The sequence below is a fragment of the Maylandia zebra genome, linkage group LG6 (assembly GCF_041146795.1).
Source record: "Maylandia zebra isolate NMK-2024a linkage group LG6, Mzebra_GT3a, whole genome shotgun sequence".
Classification (NCBI taxonomy): domain Eukaryota; kingdom Metazoa; phylum Chordata; class Actinopteri; order Cichliformes; family Cichlidae; genus Maylandia; species Maylandia zebra.
In genome coordinates this window covers 10,288,434-10,311,089 of record NC_135172.1, presented here as the reverse complement: position 1 = coordinate 10,311,089, position 22,656 = coordinate 10,288,434, and the positions used below count along the sequence as shown (strand labels likewise).

At 44.4% G+C, this 22,656-nt stretch overlaps 1 protein-coding gene across 1 annotated transcript in view; it reads left to right on the top strand.

The window, feature by feature from the left end:
* The window catches only part of LOC101464297 (voltage-dependent T-type calcium channel subunit alpha-1I), a 167,166-nt gene that overhangs the window by 83,767 nt on the left and 60,743 nt on the right, over positions 1-22,656 (top strand). The window contains exons 11-19 of the mRNA XM_014411480.3: positions 83-200; positions 1,152-1,307; positions 4,547-4,634; positions 11,202-11,368; positions 17,251-17,321; positions 17,593-18,091; positions 19,056-19,156; positions 21,022-21,145; positions 22,339-22,407. Coding sequence (XP_014266966.3) covers positions 83-200; positions 1,152-1,307; positions 4,547-4,634; positions 11,202-11,368; positions 17,251-17,321; positions 17,593-18,091; positions 19,056-19,156; positions 21,022-21,145; positions 22,339-22,407 — 1,393 coding nt within the window. The remainder of the gene's footprint in view (positions 1-82; positions 201-1,151; positions 1,308-4,546; positions 4,635-11,201; positions 11,369-17,250; positions 17,322-17,592; positions 18,092-19,055; positions 19,157-21,021; positions 21,146-22,338; positions 22,408-22,656) is intronic.

Here is a 22,656-nt window from a genome sequence, read left to right as displayed (position 1 = left end):
GATTTAACAAAGATCTGAATTTAATTATTAGTCAGGTATATCAGATGACCGAGTGTATGTTGTGTGGTATATTGTATTGCAGTATCCTTGGGATGCACATTTTTGGATGCAAATTCAGTCTTAAGACGGAGACCGGAGACACAGTACCAGACAGGAAGAACTTTGATTCCTTGCTGTGGGCCATTGTCACCGTTTTTCAGGTATTCAACATATCATAGCTTTGATTTATATGAGCACAACATGCCTCAAACTACAGGCATGCCTCAAACCTGACCCTGTCAGGTTAATTGTTAACCTGACAGGGTCAGGTTAACAATTACATGCCATCACTTTGTGATAATTCATCAGTTAACTGTGATAATCACATTGAAACAGTCACATCAACGTTTTAAATTCAGAGTACAGCCAGAACCTGATATGTTTAAAACAGAAACTCTGAAATGTTTCTACAAATAGTGACGTAGTTGCTGCCGGGAAGGAGTTTCTTGCTGTTGGCAAAGTTAGCAACCAGTTGAGTTGACACCGTCAAAGAGATGCAGTGGTGACTGACTAAAATTGGTTGCAAACGGGGATCCAGTGCAGTCACCTTGCAACCCAAAGTGGTCACCCATAGCTTAACCCTTTCATCCATGAGTTATGACAACCTGGATATTTTTATTCATCTTTAGGCATGAAAAAACCACAGGCATGATTTTTGAACTTCATTTTTTAAACATGTACTTTTCAAAGAGTTTTTTACACGTCCACTTAGGTGGACAACGCTGGCTGCCCAGTGGGTGGCAGGGTATGGAGTGACACATCAGTGTCCAATGTAGTGGTTTATGTGCAAGTATACCATCAATACTGACACAAATACAAGAAAACAGCCTTCAGTGGAATAGCTGTCCACTGTAGTGACCACTATGCGTAAGAGGGTTAAGGGTGCTGCATCCTCAACCTCTGGCCAACCAGCTGGTCACTGTAACTATTTCCAGTTGGTCAGTAAAAGTGAAAAAATTCTGTTTAACCAACCAGCCAAATTGTTTTATTGGTCACAAGGATGTTGCAGTTCTATTTTTACTCCAGCATGACTAGAGTCGTTTAGCGCTTAACAATCAGTAGGCCCTTTTTGTGTTACTAACCTCCTACGTCTGTCTATGCAAATCTCAAAGATTCTGACCCAGGAGGACTGGAACACAGTTTTGTACAATGGTATGGCAGCGACCTCACCGCTTGCTGCTCTGTACTTTGTGGCCCTCATGACATTTGGAAACTACGTCCTCTTCAACCTGCTGGTCGCCATCCTGGTTGAAGGCTTTCAGGCGGAGGTAAGGGGCATAGGTCAACCCGATGCTGACTGCTGCCACATTTCAAACTGCACAATGTAAGCTTGTTCATCTTTTAATTGTTACTCATCTAAAATTATTAATCCAATTCTGTGTTCATCAGTAGTGAAATATTTCTAATTATTATTGTTGTATTGGCCTCTAACAGCCACCAGAGAAACTCAATAAATGAACATGATTATGTCTGGCAATAATTTAACTAGTTTATAAGTCCAAATTATACCACGACTCAATGGAATAATCGTATAAATTGATGGAGGAGCACTTAGCTTACAGATATTTGAAAACATCCACCAAATAAGTGCCACATCTCTAATATCGTAAAAAGCACGGCCTCGTAAGCTGTTTGGCCGCCTGTGATTTAGATACATTTCCAAACTTTGGCACTTCTCTATCTAACTTGACCCGATGCTTGCACTCCCTGCACAGTGATCTCTTGCGTGGTCCACTGATATCAGTCTGTCTGTGTCTCTCAAACTGAAGAATTTAACCTTTGGCAAAGACCTTCACAGCTAAAATAAACCGAGCTGTTGCCCTCTGTTGATTTCCATAATCACTGAATTGAGCAGATTTACATGTTTACAGCATGTCTACACAGTCAACACTTCGACTGTTTTTCAGCCATCCATCTTATGGCATTTGACAAAATGGATTAAATTCTATTTAAATCAGACTGTCTGCACAGTCCACGTAATACATGTAATGTATTGCTTTCATTTGAACACAGCTCAAAATGTATTTTTGTGCTTTAAGTCTGTTTTTTTCCGTTTTATGCATACAGCTGCAATGACTGCGTATTGAGCTGCCAAAACTCGGGTGACCTACAATCTAATGTGCCTCAAGTGCAGTATGGATATTATGCTGCATCATCTTTTATCATTCCTGTTACATAATAAACTCAGCAGAGGGGCTTTGCATGCTAGCTTCTTTACATAGATGTGTAAAACCTCATACATACAAGTTGACTGTATTATCAGTCAGGCAAGGATAGACAAACGTTACACACATAATGTTCAGAGTATTTGCTCTGTGCACTAAATATGGTGACTTCTATCAACATTAAAGCCATCACATCCATAAAAAACGTATTTCCTGCAATACTTCTTCTGAATGTCAAACTGTTATCACAGTACAAGCAGGAACTGAAATGATGTTCAGTGGGGGAATCAAATATTTGACACGCTGATAAAGAAATAAACAATCTGTATTTTTTTGGTAGGTTAATTTTAATGGAAAGACACCAAATTTCAATCAAAAATCCAGAAAATACACATTACATAAAAGTTTTACATTGATTTACACACCACTGAGTGAAATAAATCTTTGATCCAAAAGATGACTTAGCGCTTGATGGAGAAACCCTTGTTGGTAAGCAGAGGCGTATGATGTTTCTTATAGTTTTTCAAAAGATTTTTACACATCTCGGGAGAGTTTGTGTCCTTTTTGTTTTCTTGGGTGACTCTTGCAACTTGAAAATTCAGCTCCCAGATTTTCTGGGCTTCACAGATTTTCTGTAGGACTGATGTCTGGAGGCAATGCACCGACCTTAATGTTCTTCACCTTTGTTGCCTCGGTTGTATGTTTTGTGTTATCGTCATGTTGGAAGACCAATCAATGATCCATCTTCAGGATGGAAAAAAGCAGAGCAGAGGGAGGGAAGGAGGTTCTCATCCAAGACTTTATAGTACATGGCCCCATCGATTGGCCCCTCAATACGGTGAAGTTGTCCTGTATCTATACGGGCCCCAAGGCATAGTTTTCATCTCTGTGCTTGACTGTGGGGTAGGCCTTCTTTATGTCATTCTCAGCATTTTTCTTCCTCTGAAGATGGCGGGTCAAGTTTATGCCAAAGAGCTCAATCTTGCATCAAGCTCCAGGCTGAGGAAGGTTGATGGTCATTTTATATGTCTTCTATTTCTGACTAATCGTTCCAGCAGCTGTCAGCTTCTCGCCAAGCTTCTTGCTGAAGGTCTTGTAGCTCACTCCAGCCTGGTGCAGCTCCACAATTTTGTCCCCGACGTCCTTTGACAGCTCTTTGGTCTTGCCCGTGGTGGAGGAGAGGCTAAAATGGAAGAAATTGACTCTGTGGACAGCTGTGCTTTATACACATAATAAGTTGAGATCAGGGGTGTCTATAATTCATTGATTAATGATTACTTGATTGTAATACGTGTGCCACATGGACACACAGCTAAAGAGGGAGCCAGAAGTATAAATAAAACTGAATTGAATTGAATGAGAATTCTGGCTTGGTTGTAGGGGATCAAATACGTATTTCACTCAGTGACAAATGTCTAGACATTTTGTTGATATTCTGTCTCTTTTCATTAAAACCAAACTACAGTGAAAATTTAGACTGTTCATTTGTTTGTAGGTGAGCAAACTTGAGGTTTGAGAACATGAGGATCTAAATATAGTAAAAGAAATGAACAAAAATCAAGTTTAAAATCTGTTTTGTGCTGTAGAAAAAAAGAGTGATGATATATATTATAGTATTGGTCCTATGTAATAATAATTAAATACAGCAGAATTTCTGAAGCCATCCCTCTCAGTGGAAAACACTGCAAAAGTGATGCTGTCAATCTGCCCTCAGCTGTCAAACGATGTCAGATGATATCACTGGAAAATTGTAGTGTGGTTGAGTAACCCAGTTGAGTTTTCATACACAGATCAAAGCATTACCATATTCATGGCATGTAGCTATGATGTGTGAGTTGGGAGGGAAACATTGACACAAATCACGCGGCTCTTGATTGATCTTTCTGAAATGCCAAAACAAAACCCTGCCATCAGTCATTCAGTCTGTCTCTCTTCCTGCCTTTTATTCTCTCCTTTCTCTCGCTGTCGGCCTTTTCTCCTCCAGCTCGCTCCCCTTCCTCCACTCATCTGTTCTGGGTCTACAACTGCGACACACTAGGGATTATTGAGCCAATTTACTCCCTCAGTGAAGACTGTAGGGGAAATCCCATTGGTCTTAACCAAGTCTGAGAGGGCTCCTGAAGTAGTGTGTCAGTACTTTGAGGGTTTTACAGACTTACAGAGGGGCGTCGATCTAAGATTGTCTGATAGTATGTTTAAATACGTCTGATAGCTGTTGTGAGGGAGCACTGTTTTGCCCCGGAGATTAAAGGCTGGCGTATGACAAAATCTGAAAAAAAAAAGTCTGTGACAAAAATCTTTTAGACCACGAGTCCTGTCTGATAGATTTTTTTTATCTACAGGGTGATGCAAATCGTTCATATTCAGACGATGATCACTCCTCCTCCAACTTTGACGAGAGTGAAAAACGTGACTCCATCAAGTTGTCTGGTAAGAGCGACATCCAAACTTTCTGATTACACTCAGCTGCCATGTTATTAGATTAGTACCACTCAGCTAAAAAAGGCCTGAAGTAAGATCGACATGCATGAGGTCAGAATGTTTGGTTTTGTTAAAAATGTTTATTTTTAAGGATTTAACGCTAATACCTCAATTCACATACTGCATCATTTATCTCAAAATGGAACAACGTGCTCGAGAATCTGCCTGCTCATCGAATTTTAGCTCTTTGTTTTTCACTGAGGCTTATCCAAAGGGAGGTTAAATGTGCTCAACTCAAACTAAGACGGAAGCATTTGCCAAAAGCTTAAAAACTTATAAAATTGCAGAAAATAGCCTGTAGTCAACAAAGATGAATGGGCTCTGTCTATATCCAGCCTCACAGTAAAATTGTTGAAGCAGTACAGACTTCCTCAACAGATCCAACAAACAATGCAGTTCAGAGAGGATTAAATATGAGTTCAGAGGCTGGAGGATCGCTTCTATACCATCTGAGTGGGCTAAGTTTGCACAAAAGATCTGGTCTCTGCACTGCGGTGCAGACAAAAAGGGAAGCTTGTAGACTCAGTCTTCATAGATGGGAAAAATGCAAAATTAAAAATGCAAAATTAATAAAGTATACCTCTATCCTGTCTGAATAGATGCAATCCATCACAGAGGTATACTTTGTTTGGCTTCAGCCTGTTCATATGGGTACATCAAGTTTTCTAATGCATCTGTTTCCTGTTTGTCTGTCCCTGTCTGTCCATCCATCCAACCAGTTCATATGAATCCATATAACTCTTGAAAACTCTTAAGTTTATTAATACTCGAGAATAAAATGAGTATATTTAAAAAGACAATAGGTAATTATGAAAACTAAAATATCTAATAGGAGAAAGTATAGGTATTTTATGTTCAAAGGTCACTGCAACTCTTAGTGTGAAGTCCCAAGACACAAGTACAACTGACGTGGGCCCTTATTAAATGGTAAAGGCCCAAACAGACCTATCAGAGAGCAGAAACGTCAGGAGTGGCCAAATCAACAATCTGGTGTATTCTTAAAAAAAAGGAATGCAGCAACACAAAAAGACCTCTGAGACCAAAGAGAACAGCTAAAAGTGTACGATTGCAGAATTTTTATCTTTGGTTAAAAGCACCTTAAAAACATCAAGACAAGGCAAAGACTGTCACGGTCTGGCTGGCAGACCGTGGGGATGTGGGGAAAGGAGGACCCAAAACGCAGACTCTGCGATGCAAACAGTGCTCTTTATTTACAGTGGAAAGCTGTAAACACAATAACTCCCCGTTGCTCCCTCGAACCCCGTGCGCGTGCTTCCCTCCGATATCTGTGCTCGTGCTCCCCGCTGTTGTGTTTCCGCACCCCCGTGCGTGCTGCCTCTCCGGACCACTCCTCGTCCTGTAGGGAAACCAGAGACGCAGCCGTCAACACTAACCAGCACATATACGCACAGCACAGACCTACGCTAACACACACTGACTTGGTAAGATAACTCAATGATCCCGCGTCGGTGGGAGCTCCAAGACTCTCCTAAGTAGCTCCCCCGACGAGCCCTGATCAGCGGCAGGTGTGTGGCTTCGGGTGTGGCCAGTCCCTCCGCAGGGCCACACCCCTCAGGCCTGCAGGTGGCCGAGCTCCATCCTCCAGGCACACCTGCAGACATACACACCCATACCTCGCCTAAACATATGAGTGGGACACAGACTAACACAGCACAGAGAAACACACATATGTACACGCACAGAGAAGGAGAAACGACACCAAAAATACATAATAATAATAATAATAATAATACGCAGGTCCATGACTGCCCAGGGATCCTGGGTCGCCCAGTCCCAGGACCCTGACAGTACCCCCCCCTCTAAGGGTCGGCTCCCGACGACCCAAAAACACAAACCAAAAACAGTACAACCAACCCAGGGCGGGCGGCGGGAGGTCCAGGACGGAGGGCAGAACCAAAACAAGCAAAAACCCCCAAAGAAAACAACCCCCCCCAAGGTCACAGTCCCAGAGTCCGACCGCGCATCCCGCAGCGGAGCAACAAAAAGAAAAAACGCCACAAAACAGTCTCAGGCGGCCCATCAACATAACAAAAGAGTTCAGGGGGCCTACCTCGAGCCCAACGGCGGCGACGTAGCAGCTCCGGCGGACGGCCCCGGGTCCGGCAGCAGCAGCAAAACAGTTCAGGGGGCCTGCCACGGTTCCGGTGGCAGCGGCGCTGCTCCTCCAGCGGCCTGCCACGGGTCCGGTGGCAGCGGAACGGTTCTGGTGGCCTGCCACGGTTTCCGGTGGCGACGACGCTGCTCCTCCGGCGGCCTGCCACGGGTCCGGTGGCGGCGGAACGGTTCTGGCGGCCTGCCACGGGTCCGGTGGCAGCGGCGCTGCTCCTCCGGCGGCCTGCCACGGGTCCGGTGGTGGCGGAACGGTTCTGGCGGCCTGCCACGGGTCCGGTGGCGATGACGCTGCTCCTCCGGCGGCCTGCCACGGGTCCGGTGGCGGCGGAACGGTTCTGGTGGCCTGCCACGGGTCCGGTGGCGGCGGCGCTGCTCCTCCGGCGGCCTGCCACGGGTCCGGTGGCGGCGGAACGGTTCTGGTGGCCTGCCACGGGTCCGGTGGCGGCAGCGCTGCTCCGGTGAGCAACAGCGAGGCGTGGCACCAGGCCCATGACGCGCCGATCGCTGACGTGGACGCACCGGACGTAGATGGCGAGGAGGCCGCGCTAGACGTGGAGGTCCCTCCGGTCCGCTGATCTCCGGCTCCGGCTGAGCGGGTCCCTCCTCGGCTGCTGGCAGCGAGAGCTCCTCCTCGGCTGCTGGCAGCGCCGGTTGTTCCTTCCGCTCGCCGAGCTCCTCTGCTGGTGGTTCGCTGAGCTGCTCCTGCTCCGGCTCGCTGAGCTGCTCCTGCTCCGGCTCGCTGAGCTGCTCCTGCTCCGGCTCGCTGAGCTCCTCCGGCTCGCTGAGCTCCTGCTCGGGCATGCTGAGCTCCTGCTCGGGCATGCTGAGCTCCTGCTCGGGCATGCTGAGCTCCTCCGGCTCGCTGAGCTCCTCCGGCTCGCTGAGCTGCTCCTCGGCTGGCGGCTCGCTGAGCTCCGGCTCCCGCTCGAGCGCGAGCTCCTCCGGCTCGCCGGGCTTCTCGGCTGGCAGCGCGAGCTCCTCCTTGGCTGGCAGCGCGAGCTCCTCCCGTTCGCTGAGCACCCACTGGGGCCCGCAGAGCTCCCACTTGGGCAAGGCAGGTGCGGGTGGTGAGGTAGCGGCCAGTGAAGCAGACGGCTGAGGGGCGACTGCAGGCGGATGAGTCGACGGCTGCGCTTCAGCCACAGATGGATGATCCGGAGGCGACGATGGTGTGGCAGCCACTCCCGGTAGACTGGACAGCGATGCAGGGACAGATGGGTGAAATGATGGCAGAGGTGGTCCGGCCGGCATATCGACCTCCAACTGAGGATGAAGGTGAGAGGCTGACAGGACTGAAGACTGAGCCACCAGCTGGGCAGCAGGCTGAGGTGAGGGTGAGATGGCTACTATGAAGGGTGGAGAGGATGAAAATGTTACAGCTGGCCCAACAAATTCCAGGGGTCCAGAGGCAACTGAGACCTCCAGTTCGGTCTCTGGGGAAGCCCTGGGGAGAACCTCCGTCTCCATGCGGCCAGACTGAGCCAAAAAGTCATTTGGGTCTGTAGGCTCGGAACTCCCTAGCTCCCAGCTTACAGTCTCAGAGGGAATATTTGCTGGGTCTTTGGAGGTACAGCAAACAGTTTCTATTTTTATGTTTACAAAAAGGGAATTTATAACACCGGCAGAGTCCATTTTACTCACTGTGGCATCCAGAGCCGCTGGTCCTGAGTCTTCGACCAGCACAGGAGTGAGTGTGGATGTGGTTGAACGCTGCTTGCGAGGACGCCTTCTCCTCCGTGAAGGCGGGGCCGGGTGTACGGAAACAGTCCTCTGCTGTTCATCTGGGTTGTGATTTTCAATGACATGATTAATAGACACAAACGAGTCTGGTTTACTCACTGCGGTGATGAGCGCTGTTGGTCCGTTGCCAGCTGACTGGGCTGAAACCGCAGGAGTGGGTTGAGGCGTAATGGGATGATGGTAGAGAGTGCGGCATGCCTTCCGTAACGGCGGATCAAACGATTGTGCCGCGAGCACCGACGGGAAAGCCCTCCGCCGATGCGTGAAAAACCAAGCGGCTAGAGTCTCTAGGAGAGCAGCCGAACTGTCCATGCTCGGACCACCCAAGCCAAATAGTTCAAAACTCGAGCTCTCCCTTAAACTAGCGACCAGGTGCCTAAGTTTGTTAATGTCCAGAATGTTCGTGGTGAAGGTAGTGGATGAGAGATAATTGTCAAAGAACACTACCTGTATATGTCTCTTGGGTGGGTCTACAGCCTGGATTACGCTCCGGCAGTAATCCCATAGCTGCGTGAGCGATCTCTCCTCCGTGGCAACTCCTGAGTTTGCTGGGTCCATGGTGGTTGGCGGGATCATTCTGTCACGGTCTGGCTGGCAGACCGTGGGGATGTGGGGAAAGGAGGACCCAAAACGCAGACTCTGCGATGCAAACAGTGCTCTTTATTTACAGTGGAAAGCTGTAAACACAATAACTCCCCGTTGCTCCCTCGAACCCCGTGCGCGTGCTTCCCTCCGATATCTGTGCTCGTGCTCCCCGCTGTTGTGTTTCCGCACCCCCGTGCGTGCTGCCTCTCCGGACCACTCCTCGTCCTGTAGGGAAACCAGAGACGCAGCCGTCAACACTAACCAGCACATATACGCACAACACAGACCTACGCTAACACACACTGACTTGGTAAGATAACTCAATGATCCCGCGTCGGTGGGAGCTCCAAGACTCTCCTAAGTAGCTCCCCCGACGAGCCCTGATCAGCGGCAGGTGTGTGGCTTCGGGTGTGGCCAGTCCCTCCGCAGGGCCACACCCCTCAGGCCTGCAGGTGGCCGAGCTCCATCCTCCAGGCACACCCGCAGACATACACACCCATACCTCGCCTAAACATATGAGTGGGACACAGACTAATACAGCACAGAGAAACACACATATGTACACGCACAGAGAAGGAGAAACGACACCAAAAATACATAATAATAATAATAATACTAATACGCAGGTCCATGACTGCCCAGGGATCCTGGGTCGCCCAGTCCCAGGACCCTGACAAAGACACTCATTAAAAGTTCAGTGTACCACTGTCGTAGGCTCCAATGATTCATAAATGTCACTAAAGAGGGTTTATAAAAAGACATGAGATAGTTTTCCATCACAGGGAAACAAAAGCTCCAGAGCAGTGCTAACAACGTAGCCACGTCATCAACCACTAAAGACTATTTTTGTCATGGTCCTGGGTCCTTTTGGCCCAGCCGTTTAAGTTTCCTTTGTTTGTTGTCATTTTTTGCATTATGTTAAGGATTATCTTGGTTTCCTACATTATTCTGTCCACCCCCTGGGTGTCTGCGTTTACATGGTTGTATGAGTTCTTGTGCCATCTTGTTTTCCCCAGCCTGTCATGTCTGCCTCTCTCCCTCGTGCTCCTCATGTTCTCTCTCCCTCTCCAGTGTACGTCTCTTTGTACTTCCTGTTTTACTTTGATAGTCTCCGTCTGTGTCCGTCATGTTGTGTTGCTCTTCCTCAGTCTCATTATTATCATTATTCGTGTCAGCTGTGTTCCCTGTGTGCTCCTACGGTCCTCGCAGTTCCGTGTCGCATCGTCCCTCGTGGTTGTGTGGAATTCTCTGTGTGTTTCTCGAGTGTTTAGCTAACTAGTTTTTCCCAGTTTAGTTTTGTATTGTTTGTTTCCCCTTCTGTAAATAAAGACGTTTTTGAGTTACATCCCATTTCCATGAGTCTGCTTCTGGGTCCTCTCCTGCCTGCACACAGCCATTTTCATGACAATTTTGCTTTGGGATCACAGCAGACAGGAGACCTGGCTAAATGTGCAGGTGCCAGTAGATAGCTAATCAGTAGAATTTACCACACTTGTGTTCAGACTTGGCCTTCATTTTTAACCCAGCTGTGCACCTGCAAATTGAATATGAATATGCCTCCAAAACCACCCCTATATCACCCATAACCAACTTAAGAGTGTTGACAGTATAAGGTTTCTAACTTATTTAGGACAGGGTTGGAGCACAAATTAGAGCCTATTTGTAACATCTGCTATTATCCCCAGCAGTTTATAAAGAGATCAAATTAATATTGAGCAGAACTAAGTTGAGCATGTTGGTTACAGCCGTCACAGTAATACCAGTGTCTCATGTTGCCGTTTCTTTATTATTTTGTTTTTGTTATGTGTCTCCATCCCTGGAGGTTTTCAAATGGAAATTTAGTAAATGTAAGGCACCCAGAGACAGCTTGAAAAGAAATGTGTCGGCTATGAGAAAAGAATTGCAGTCTTATGACTGAATCCCAGAAATCAACTGAAATTGGACTAAGTATATGAGAATAGCTTCTCATGTCTTAGCAGTCAGGCATTAAACTATGACTGAGGGAAGTTTGGATTGCTATCACAACACTTTTAACCCATCTGTTATTTTCCATTCTAGACCCGAGGATCTGCACCCTGACACCAAACGGCCACCTGGAGCTGGGTGCCCTTTCAGCACCCAGGGGATCCTACTCCTCGGAGAGGCGGAGCTTCACCATGGATTCTAGAAAGAGCAGCGTTATGAGCCTGGGCAAGAGCAGCCTGGAGAGACGCTCCCTCTCCCTGGTACTTTATCACACTGTCATACCACAGACGGTCGTGCACACACGTAAACACAACTTCTCAGCCTATTCTCAACAAATCATGTGTACTTTATGGTTTACGTTGCCTCCGAGCACTTTTCAACCATTCCTGTTATGACTCTATGAGCTGTTTGCGGCTTTATACAATGATAAATATGTTTTCCTCTTTAGCAGAACGCCTTGGTTTCAAGTTTATATTTAGCGTCGACGATGTCTGTTTACAGATTTTAAACTGGCCCAAAATATGCAATCCATCACAGTGAATGTGTAGTTCAATTCATTTGAAATGTATTTCATTATGTCAGGTTACGGACACAGATGCTTGTAATGAATGTTAAAATACTGACTATAATATAATATAATATAGTATAATATAATATAATATAATATAATATAATATAGTATAATATAATATAATATAATATAATATAATATAATATGATATAATAATACTGAGATGTCTCGGTTCACCCTGTATAATGACTTTATTCTATGTATGTATATGTCTGGATGAACCTTATTTCCTCCTTAACAGGTGGACCAAGGTGAATGAAACTTTGAATGACCGTCATCATTCATTCAGCGATTAATAGCATTTGCATGTTTTTAAAAAGATTATTATAAATTCCGCTTCCCTTCATTTTCATAGATCTAATGTTCAGTATTTCATTACCATGTGCTATTGATGTTAGGCTCTCTGTTTTCATCTCTTTCACGTGTCATGTTTAGCATGAGTCACCCATCTGTAAGTATGATGCACATGTTAACACTCCACTCACCGCTAGTACGCTGTAACCCACCCCTTTAAGGAGATCATCCCTTGACCGTGGATGCTATTTTTAGATTGATCTTGAAGTCCTTTTCTGAGCACTTCAAGGATCAAGGATGAATGATCTTAATTAACCCTGAGGGGCAATTTGTTGTACGGTCAGCAGAAACCACAAAAGCATCAAGCCAACAATAAAAACTAGTGTTAGCGGCGCTAACGGCTGCAGACAGGAAGATACTGCCAGCACCGGAAACGTGCTCGTCATCTCCGAGCATGAAGTAAGGAGAGCCTTCAAGAGAGTGAACACCAGGAAAGCAGCAGGACCAGACGGCATCCCAGGTCGTATCCTAAGAGACTGCGCATACCAGCTAGCTCCTGTGTTCACTGAGATATTCAACATCTCTTTATCTCAGTCGGTGATCCCCACATGCTTCAAAGAGTCCATCATTGTTCCTGTCCCGAAGAAACCCCACCCTGCTTCTCTCAATGACTATCGCCCTGTAGCCCTCACCTCAGTAGTGATGAAGTGCTTTGAACGCCTGGTCAGAGACTTCATCATTTCTTCACTACCAGACACACTGGACCCACTACAGTTCGCTTACCGTCCAAATCGTTCCACAGACGATGCCATCTCTCATCTCCTCCACACATCACTCACTCACTTGGACACTAGAAGGGGGAATTATGTTAAAATGCTCTTCATAGACTACAGCTCTGCATTTAACACCATAATTCCCTCCACACTCACCACCAAGCTGGAGCATCTGGGACTCAGCTCATCTATGTGTCAGTGGATCTCCAACTTCCTAACTGGCAGACCACAGGCAGTAAGGATGGGCGGACATGTCTCAGCCTCCACCACTCTCAGCACTGGAGCCCCCCAGGGGTGTGTTCTGAGCCCCCTGCTGTACTCTTTGTACACATATGACTGTGTGGCCACTACCAGCTCCACCACCATCATCAAGTTTGCTGACGACACCGTCGTGGTGGGCCTGATCTCTAATAACAACGAGACGGCCTACCTGAAGGAGATTAGGAATCTGGAGAACTGGTGCCAGAGGAACAACCTCCTTCTAAACGTCAGTAAGACAAAGAAGCTGATAGTGGACTTCAGCACTAAGCAGGAGAGGAACTACCAGACCCCCGTCATCAACGAGTGCCCAGTGGAGAGAGTGGACAGCTTCAAATACCTCGGAGTTCACATCACGCAGGACCTGTCATGGTCCTGTCACATCAACACCGTGGTGAAAAAGGCCCGACAGCGTCTCTACCACCTCAGACGCTTGAGAGACTTCCAACTGCCCTCCAAGGTGCTCAGGAACTTTTACTCGTGCACCATAGAGAGCATCCTGGCGGGAAACATCTTAACCTGGTTCGGGAACAGCACCATGCAGGACAGACGAGCTCTACAGAGGGTTGTGCGGTCAGCTGAGTGCACCATCCGCTCCGAGCTCCCTGACCTGCACTCAATCTACAGCAGGCGGTGCTGGACCAAGGCCAGGAAGATCGTGAAGGACCTCAGCCATCCCAACAACAGACTGTTCTCTCTGTTGAGGTCAGGAAAGCGATTCCGCTCCCTGAAGACCAACACAGAGAGACTGAGGAGGAGCTTCTTCCCGCAGGCGATACGGTCTCTCAATCACACCACCACACAGTACTGACCCACACATACAGTTCTTACACACACACTGGACTTTCTGGACTTTGGTTTTGCACAACACTGGTCACTATATTCTTCATTTCCGGTTAATCCTTGTACAGCTGCTGTTATTGTGTATATATTTATTTATATTTAGATTTCTTCATACATTCTTATATAGTTCTATATTGTGTATTTTGTTGTACAGTTATTTTATTTTCAACTTTAATTTATATATTTTATCTTATTCCTTCCCAGTTAAATTTACCCTTCATTCTAATTTGTGTTGTACAGTTATTTCATTTTTAACCTTAATTTATATTTTATTCCTTCCTAGTTAAATTTACCCTTTTTAATTTTTCATATTTATTTCCTATCTTATTCATAGCCTTTTCCTTTTTTTGTTTTCTTTAGGTCACGAGCAGTTGTCCAAGCATTTCACTACATATCGTACTGTGTATGACTGTGTACGTGACAAATAAAATTTGAATTTGAATTTGAAAAACATAATAATTATACCACTAAGAACACACTAAATAAGACTTCCAGAATAAAATATCACCATTAAAAACAATTATTTATTTAAAAGAATAATGGCAGCTGACCCAAATGAGACCCGACCTGCAGGCTAGCAAGCAGCTTGAACTACTTGGATGAGGGTTGGCTGGGAGTGACTGGGCCTAACCTTACACAAGAGAGGGAGGTCATTCAGGGTCACATCTTCCAGTCCGTTCTTGGTTTTGAGGTTTAGTGACTTGTACCGCCTGACCAACCAGAATCTAAAAAATGAGAATAAAAAAAACTCAGAGGTTCTGCCGACATAACAACCACGAAGCTCGCAATAAAAGTACATGTGTTGGTCAGCTTTTCTTTAGACAGCATCGACCTGAAGCTCAAAAGTGGAAAGGTGTTTACTCTGCTGTACAAACGCCATCTCTTTAGTTTCTGATGCATTCGTGTCCAAGAAGGACAGCTTACCCACTCTGTGAAATCCCCCACCGCAGGGTCATCACTACTCGGAAGAGACGCAGTGCCTGTTTTGTCTGCAAACTTAACAAATATGGCCCACCGTGTATTGGATTTGACCTCTTTTGGTAAAGAGCAAGAAAATAAAAAGAGGCAAAAGAACTCTAGTGTGTCAAAATACCAACTCTTGAACTTTAATTTCATTTTTGGAAGTTGAAAGGATCTAAATCTGGCCACGAGGGCACATGATGAACGATGTCAGTGTGCTGTTAGCAGGGGCCGCACGCCATAGCTGGGCTCATTTTTTTGGCCAAATGTTGATCCTCAAATGACTGAGCACAACAGGAGAACTCAGTACTGAGTGCTTGAATGTTGAAAAGGTATTAGGAGCAATAACCTTTCTAACAGGTCACAGTTAGGGCTGGATCAGGTGAACCTTAGTCATGCTGCTTCCCATGATTACACTGAGCACTTCCTGTCTTTTGCAGCACTAGTTTTGTCCTGTTTATTTTTCCACGGTGTCTCTGTGTTCTCTTTTTGTTTTTTCTCATCCCTTTCCCCCTCACCACCCGAGCAGCCTCAGGAGAGACAATATAAAGTGCCTCGAGAAAACCGCTGCTGTGAATTGGCTCTATATCGATAAAATTGAACTGAATTGAAATGAATTGAATTCACTGTGCACAACCCCTTGAAAGTCAATAAACCAGTGTGCATGCTTCTTGCACTCTTGACCTGATGTATCTGAAGCACCAATAGTAATAGCATCCATGCTGCAAGCAGACTTTATGACCACACCTCATGCAGTAGGCACATTCTTGCAAATCTTATTATATGGCATCTTAGAATTTCATAGCACTCTTTTGCTATTTATTTATGGGTGACATTTATGTGTGAAAAAAGCTTGCAATTAAGGCTAATAAATGACAATTTATTTGCACCATCCTGTAAACATTCAGTAATATATATATAGTATACAAAAATCCACAGCAGGAATTCCCCTATTGTTGTGTCCACTGAACCAGAACTGAAGAAAAACTGAAACAGTTCTACAAGGGCTGGCTCGGCATACAGTTGCCATGGTAACTTCTATTAATTGACTGTTCCCTTCTTCTGTTCATCCGCAGAGAAACTGTGGGAGAAAGAAGGGAAAAAAGGCGACAGGGAGAAGTAGAGGGGAGGAAAAAAAGACGGAGCAGAGAGAGAGAGATGGTGATGGAGACAAACAGGAAGGATGATTCAGTAATAAAAAAAAAAAGGGCAGTGAAAACATGTGAGATGAAAGTCTGTGGTTTAGCAACCGCAAAGGTTACGATGTTAAACACGGTGGGTGTGCGAGATCCACTTCACTGTGAAGTCTCCTCCTCTTCTCTCACAGCACTCCAGGTTTATTGATATCAGTAGGCACCGGTTACATCACTCAACTAATAAGCGTTCGAGAGAGCTGTGTATAAATGTTGTGTTTTTGGTTGAAGTTTTGTCAGGAACCACTTTTTATCTATTTTTTTCCCCCACGAAATGACACTCAGACTATGAGATGACGTGTTTGTCGGCTGTGATGGAAATTCATCACTCTAACGTTGTATATTGCTAGAAAAGAATGAGCCTCAACACAAACGTTCCTGTAGAGTGTTTGCATGTTGTTTAACTGTGCAGTAGATGTGTATAATCTAATGTGTGTGATATAAATGTATCGTTCATGTGGTTATTTGTTTGCTTTGATGACAACTATCTATAGCCAGTGACCTTTAGATCAGATTTACAGAAAGTTGTAACTGCTACAATATGCTTGCAAGTGAAGGCAGCAGCTGGTGTCTGTCACTCGCCGTTCTTCTTGGGCGATCTGCAGTGCAGCTCTGTGTGGACTCAAGTGTTACTTAACATTTAGCTTTCATGCTTCGCTACAGTTTATTTAGAGGACGATGCATAGATTCTCTGGCTCGGGTTTTGATTGGCAACATGTACATTTCCGAGGGTAAAACATATAATTAGAACCATCAGGCTCAGAGGATTAGACATGCGGAAACAAAAAGAACTGTTGGTGTTCCTTTAAGTGGAACTGGCACTCTGGGGTTTGTATATTAAAGTAGATGACAACCTGCAGTGCACTGCAATCTTATTTTTAAAAAGCTCAATTTATACTTCGTTTGTTCAGCTGTTTTATATTTGTTGTTTAATTTGTGGATAATTGACATACACTAACAGCCGCGCTCTTGTTTCCGTTCCATTTTCCTTTTAACCAATGTTTTAGTGACATTAGTCTCTGGCTGGAATACTGTAAGTGCCGAAAAAGTCATTGCAGAAAGAAAGTCGATCGCTCTAGAGGTGATACAATCATCCATTGAATTAAAAATATTAAATTCTAGGAGTGAACAATTTTTTTAGGACTTTTTATTTGTCATTGCTAATTTTGGGGTGTTTGGGTCTTTGACACCTCACTGAGAGACATTCAGCGGATCAGAAACTTCTCTGAAATGCTGCGTTTCTCTTTTAGCGCCACGGTGGCAGTTCCAACTACCACAACTGGGGGCGTCCGTTCCCTCCGCAGTCTGGATGGAGTCGCAGGTACACAGTTAAATTCAGTTGCAACCACTGATTCCAGCTGTTGTCTTAATGAACTTCCAGAACCATTAAGCTGTAATTACCTCCTTGGAAACATCAGACCTTTGATGTTATTTTATTTTCCTATTAGCTTCGAGTCTAAATGCTTAGCACATAAAACTTTATAAAACAGTATTGATCGCCTTCTGTTGATACAGTTCTACTGACATTTTACAAGCCGTTCATGAATATGTATGACCTTTTAATTGTACCTTTAATCACTTGTGCTCTGCAGGTCTAGCTCAAACAGCCTAGGTCGAAGGAGCTATGGGTTCAGCGGATTACCTCCAGTGGGAGGCAGCCTCCGCTTGCACAGCACCCGCTCGCCCCACTCCTACACCTTTGCGCCAGAGCAGGAGTCCCTTCTTTCCCACCCAGCCCACTCCCATCATCCTCTGCCCCCTCATCATCCACCTCCGCCCCCATTTTTCCTCTCCAGGCATTTTGCTGCAAGGAGAGATCGGCGGGCTCTTTCCCTCGAACTCCCTGAATTGTTTCGGGCAGGTGGACAGCCGCCAGGCCTTCCTCCCATCCACCCAGACGCTGGCAAAAGGAGTGGGTCTGGAGCGGGGGGCTCCATTACAGGAGGGTCTGTGGCCGGCAGCGGTTTAGGAGTGGATCACCGGGACTGTAATGGCAAGGCACCAGGTCCCCACACTCAGCTTATGGTTGAGGTTTTCCCTCAAGTCAATGCACGCAAGGACAGAACAGACCTTGATGAAGAAACAGACTATGTAAGTGGTTTACTACCAGCTCTCTGAAGCGCAGTGGTTCATTTACTGTGATCGATTTTCAATGATAAGCAGCAGGTCCTTGTTATAGCTGTATTGATAAACAGGAATAACCATAGAAACTCCCTTAATTCTTCTTTATCTCATTATTACTCAGAAATCCAGGCATTAAGGAAGACGCATGGTTGTTGGTGAAGGAAAGATCTAGCTAAATAGCAAACTGTAGACTGTAATGATATGAGGTGACTATAGTAACTTTTTTCCAACTTCTGCTCCAGTATTTATACTATTGTCATGTTAGTGGATGGGTCAAGTTCAGAAACCCTAGCAACAGCAGCTCATGGTGCTGAACCCATCATTAGCAGTTTAACCATCTAACTTCAACGTTTGCTGCTTAGTTCACACAAACTTTAAGATAATATGGTGCCACTTTAGTTTGGTAATGCTATAGGTGGTGCAGAAGGTGTCAGGTAGAGATGAGAAATGAAGGAGTCGAGAATGTGTTTGTTGTTGTTGTTTCTGCAGTGAAATAAGAGAGGGCCTTCGGGGCTTTGCTCAGTCATGCTGCTTGTGGTCGATAAATAGAGATTCTTTATATAAATAGAGGTTTTCCCAAAATGCCCTGATTATACTGAAAACCAAAACAAGACATAAATCATCATTATTTTAGGATTTGGTGCAGGAATTTGTGGCAGCAGTGACTTTGCACTTATTGTTACTTTGTCTACAAACACACTGAAGCCATCTTAGAGAATAGTAATTCATGTATTCTACTTTGGTTGATATTAATAATATTATTATTAATAATAATAATAATAATAATAATAATAATGATGTATTGCATTTATATAGCACTATTCCTGATAGAATAAGGCATATATTCTGACCAGAAAAGTATCAATATTCTACTAATTCAGAGAAATCAATGCTAATTCCTCTTCTGTATTTTCCCTCCTCTCCAATGAAGAGTTTGTGCTTCCGTATCCAGAAGATGATGGAGGTGTATAAGCCAGACTGGTGTGAAACCAGAGAGGAGTGGTCAGTCTACATGTTCTCCCCTCAGAATAAGTGAGTGCAACACAGATTTAGGTGCAAATTCAAATCTAATGACAGGGTTGTTTGCATGTGCTGCCAAACCAGAGTCGGTCACGCAGATCGAACGCTGTCCTGATGACGTGTTTTTTTCAGCTTTTTATATTTAAACTGAGAAAAGAAATCTTCCCGAATGAACTTCTTTAAATGACTGTAGAATTCAAAACATTCTGTATGTGGGCTTTGAAATGTACAACAAATGCAACCTTTTAGCGAGAGACATACAAAGAGACAAGCATGTCTCTTAATGTGCTAATACTTGTAATTGTTTGCTCTGGCAAAGTGGTTTTACCAAGGCTCTATGGAGACAAAGAGGGTGTGGGGAAAAAGGCTCATCAAGCAAGACCAATGGCCCTGAAAAATAAATGTCTGCGAATGTTTTCAGCTCTAGCTGGATAATGTAGAAGAACAACAAGATGCATAGCCAGAGTGTTGTTTCCACAGAGAAAACTCCTGGTTTCACAAATAGCTTGTTAAAGTGATGTCACTGTGTTATTCTCCTCCTAAAGCATTTTTTTTCTGAAGACAGAGCGGTAGTCTGGGCTGTGTTTTCCGTCAGAATTCAATTCATTGCCGGTAGAAACTTCCCTGAAAGCAACATGAAAGAAAAATCACTCAGTCTTTCGTTCGCTCACTCACTCGATTCCCTGCGTGCTGATAGCTACTTAAGGGAAGCCGGGCCCCAGGGCTGTGTTTTGGCATCCTGGCAGGTGCCATCTGTCAAGCAAAGGCTGTGTGTATGTGTGTGAGGATGGCGTCAGACCGTATCGCCGGTAAAGTCTTGTTGCTTGGTTGTACATGTGTTTGGATGACTTTGCATATGTCCGTGTGGGAGCGTGTAAGCGTGTGTATGTGTGTGAGTGCACATGTTTTGTCAAGATCATTTGTGTTCACTCTAACAAGCAATAGAGGCAAACATACTGAAGGAGAAAGAAACCAACATTAAAAGTTGTGTCTCGGGTAGGGTAAGTGCTTACGCCAACACAGCCGCTGGTGATGATCAATATCGGGGGGACAGAGTTGCCAGATTTGAATCAATAGATAAAGAGACAGAGTTGCCAGGTCTTGAGGAAAAGCATTCAGATTAGCACATCGATCTCCTCGCCAAGAGAGCGAGTGCAGCAGTCGGTGTATTCAGTTCCCATCAGAGCCTGCAGATGACGTGAGATTGGGTGCGTGAGGGCTTCACTCTGGACCCGCATGTTTTCTTTACTGGTTCTATAGCTGACAGTTTGACCACCCGGCACCCTTCCTGTAACTTTTTTGGAGCAAACACACAAATGTGCAGTGCAAGTCCCCTGAATACTGGTCAGGCTATTTAAACAACTGCTAGTACTCAAGATACTGAAGATATAACAAGGGAAGAGTAAACAAGTGAACTAGTGCTAATAACTACTATAAAGTCTGGTAACTCCTGGTATTGTCCCCCAGATCATGAGGCCAAACATTTTTTTACGTTGTTCTTCATTCTAGTTTCATTCACACTAATATATCTACATAAAAAATAACCTACACTGGTTAATAAGATCCGTAGTAGTTGGAAGGAACTTTGCAGCTTTTTATGAGGGTTAAGATGTTGACCAATGGAAAAAAAACCCAGATGATTTCAATGTGATGAAATTGCGTTATGGATGAGTTCTCTTGCTAGATTTGCATCACATGAAATACTGCAAAAAGATAAAATTGTGTTTTCTTTCACTCATAAAATAATTTCCTTTGGGATTTCTTATATGTGACATATGTTAACAAAGGAACAAAAACTATTGGAGAAAATCTGTTACCTTTTCCCGTTTACATATCTTTTATGTTCTGTCATGTCAATTTTGCTTTCCTTTTGTTAGGTTCAGACTGCTCTGCCAATCTGTTATTGCCCATAAACTCTTTGACTACGTGGTGCTGGCCTTCATATTCCTCAATTGCATCACAGTGGCTCTGGAGAGGCCAAAGATTCTTCAAGGTAGCCTGGTAAGAGGAATCGCTTTGAATTCATGGTGGATATTTCCAAATACTGCTACTCAACATGTACTAAACAGAGCAAGAAGCATGCTGTGTATGTGTGTGTCTGTAGATTTATATGTACACGTGGGTGTTTCATTTTAATGGAGAGCGATAGATCAACCAAAAATGCAGAAAAAGATACTTTACATAGAAATTCTAAAATGATTTGCATGTCATTGAGTGAAAGAAGTAAACAAAACATGACTTGTGCTTGGTGGAGAGACATTGTTAGCAAGCACAGCAGTAACACATTTCTTGTAGTTGGTCACCAGATTTGCACGCATCTCAGGATGGCCCACTCCTCTTTACAGAACTCTCTAAATTATTTAGGTTTTTGACCTTAACGTGCCACTTCTTTATTGCTGGGGTGGTGTGTTTTAGGTCATGCTGGAAGACCTATCTACAATCTGGCATTAATGTTGTGGCTGAGAGAAGCCAGTTCTCATCCAGGATTTTATGGCATTTGGACCCTCGGTGCAGTGAAGTCATTTTGTACCCTTATCAGAAAAACAGGCCCAAAGCATAATGATTCCTCCTCCGTGCTTCACCATAGGGATGTGTAACTTTATGTAGTGTGGGGCTTTTTATCATTTTTTGGTGATATTCTGTCTTTCTCCATTGAAATGAAACCGTCATAAAAATGAGAGACTGCTCGCTTACAAAGAGCAAATGAACGTACAAATAAAGCAGGGGAATTGTTACCATCCAGGTAAAAGTACCTTTCACTCCTTCGTTGACAACAAGCAGTTAAATATAGAAAAATCAGTATCAGAATCCCACTTACTTTAAGTTCTTACTGCATTCTGGCCTCAAGCCACTTCCTGTAATTAAGCAACACTGAATTATTGAACAGTGAGCCCTTTGCAAGGAAAGTGATCAAGTGAAATGAAAACTTTCGAATTAAAGCACAGCAACTCTTACTTGTTTGGCATTTCATTTTGATGGAATTTTAACAAAACCCTGACTAATGCGATCAGTGACAAACATTGATTCGCTCGTGTCCTTCTTAAAAGCTTCTCACTCAAGCCAAAGTCATCATTTCTGAAACGGCTTTTTCTGGCTTTAATCTGCCACCTCTGCTTGTCTCTCTTAATCATTCTCTTCTTTTCTAATAAATCAAACAGTTTCTCCTTGATTTTTTTGTGCCCCTTTTGTTACAGGAAAGACTGTTTCTTACCATTTCCAACTACATCTTTACTGCCATCTTCGTTGGGGAGATGACTCTCAAGGTAAAACCCCTTTTGCTCTTTTTTCTTGCTCTTTTATGCCTTCCTTACATATCTCGGTTTCCTTCTTTGACATCCTATCCAGTCTCTCCTCTTTTTTTCAGTCCATCTCTATTATTCTGCTTGTCTTTCCCTCTTCCTGAAATCTTCTCGTCTCCTTTCTCACCAAAATGATTCGTCTTTCATCTCATTTCCATGCTACTGTCCACGTTGTATTCTTTTTTAAAACATTTGTCTCATCCTGTGGATTCT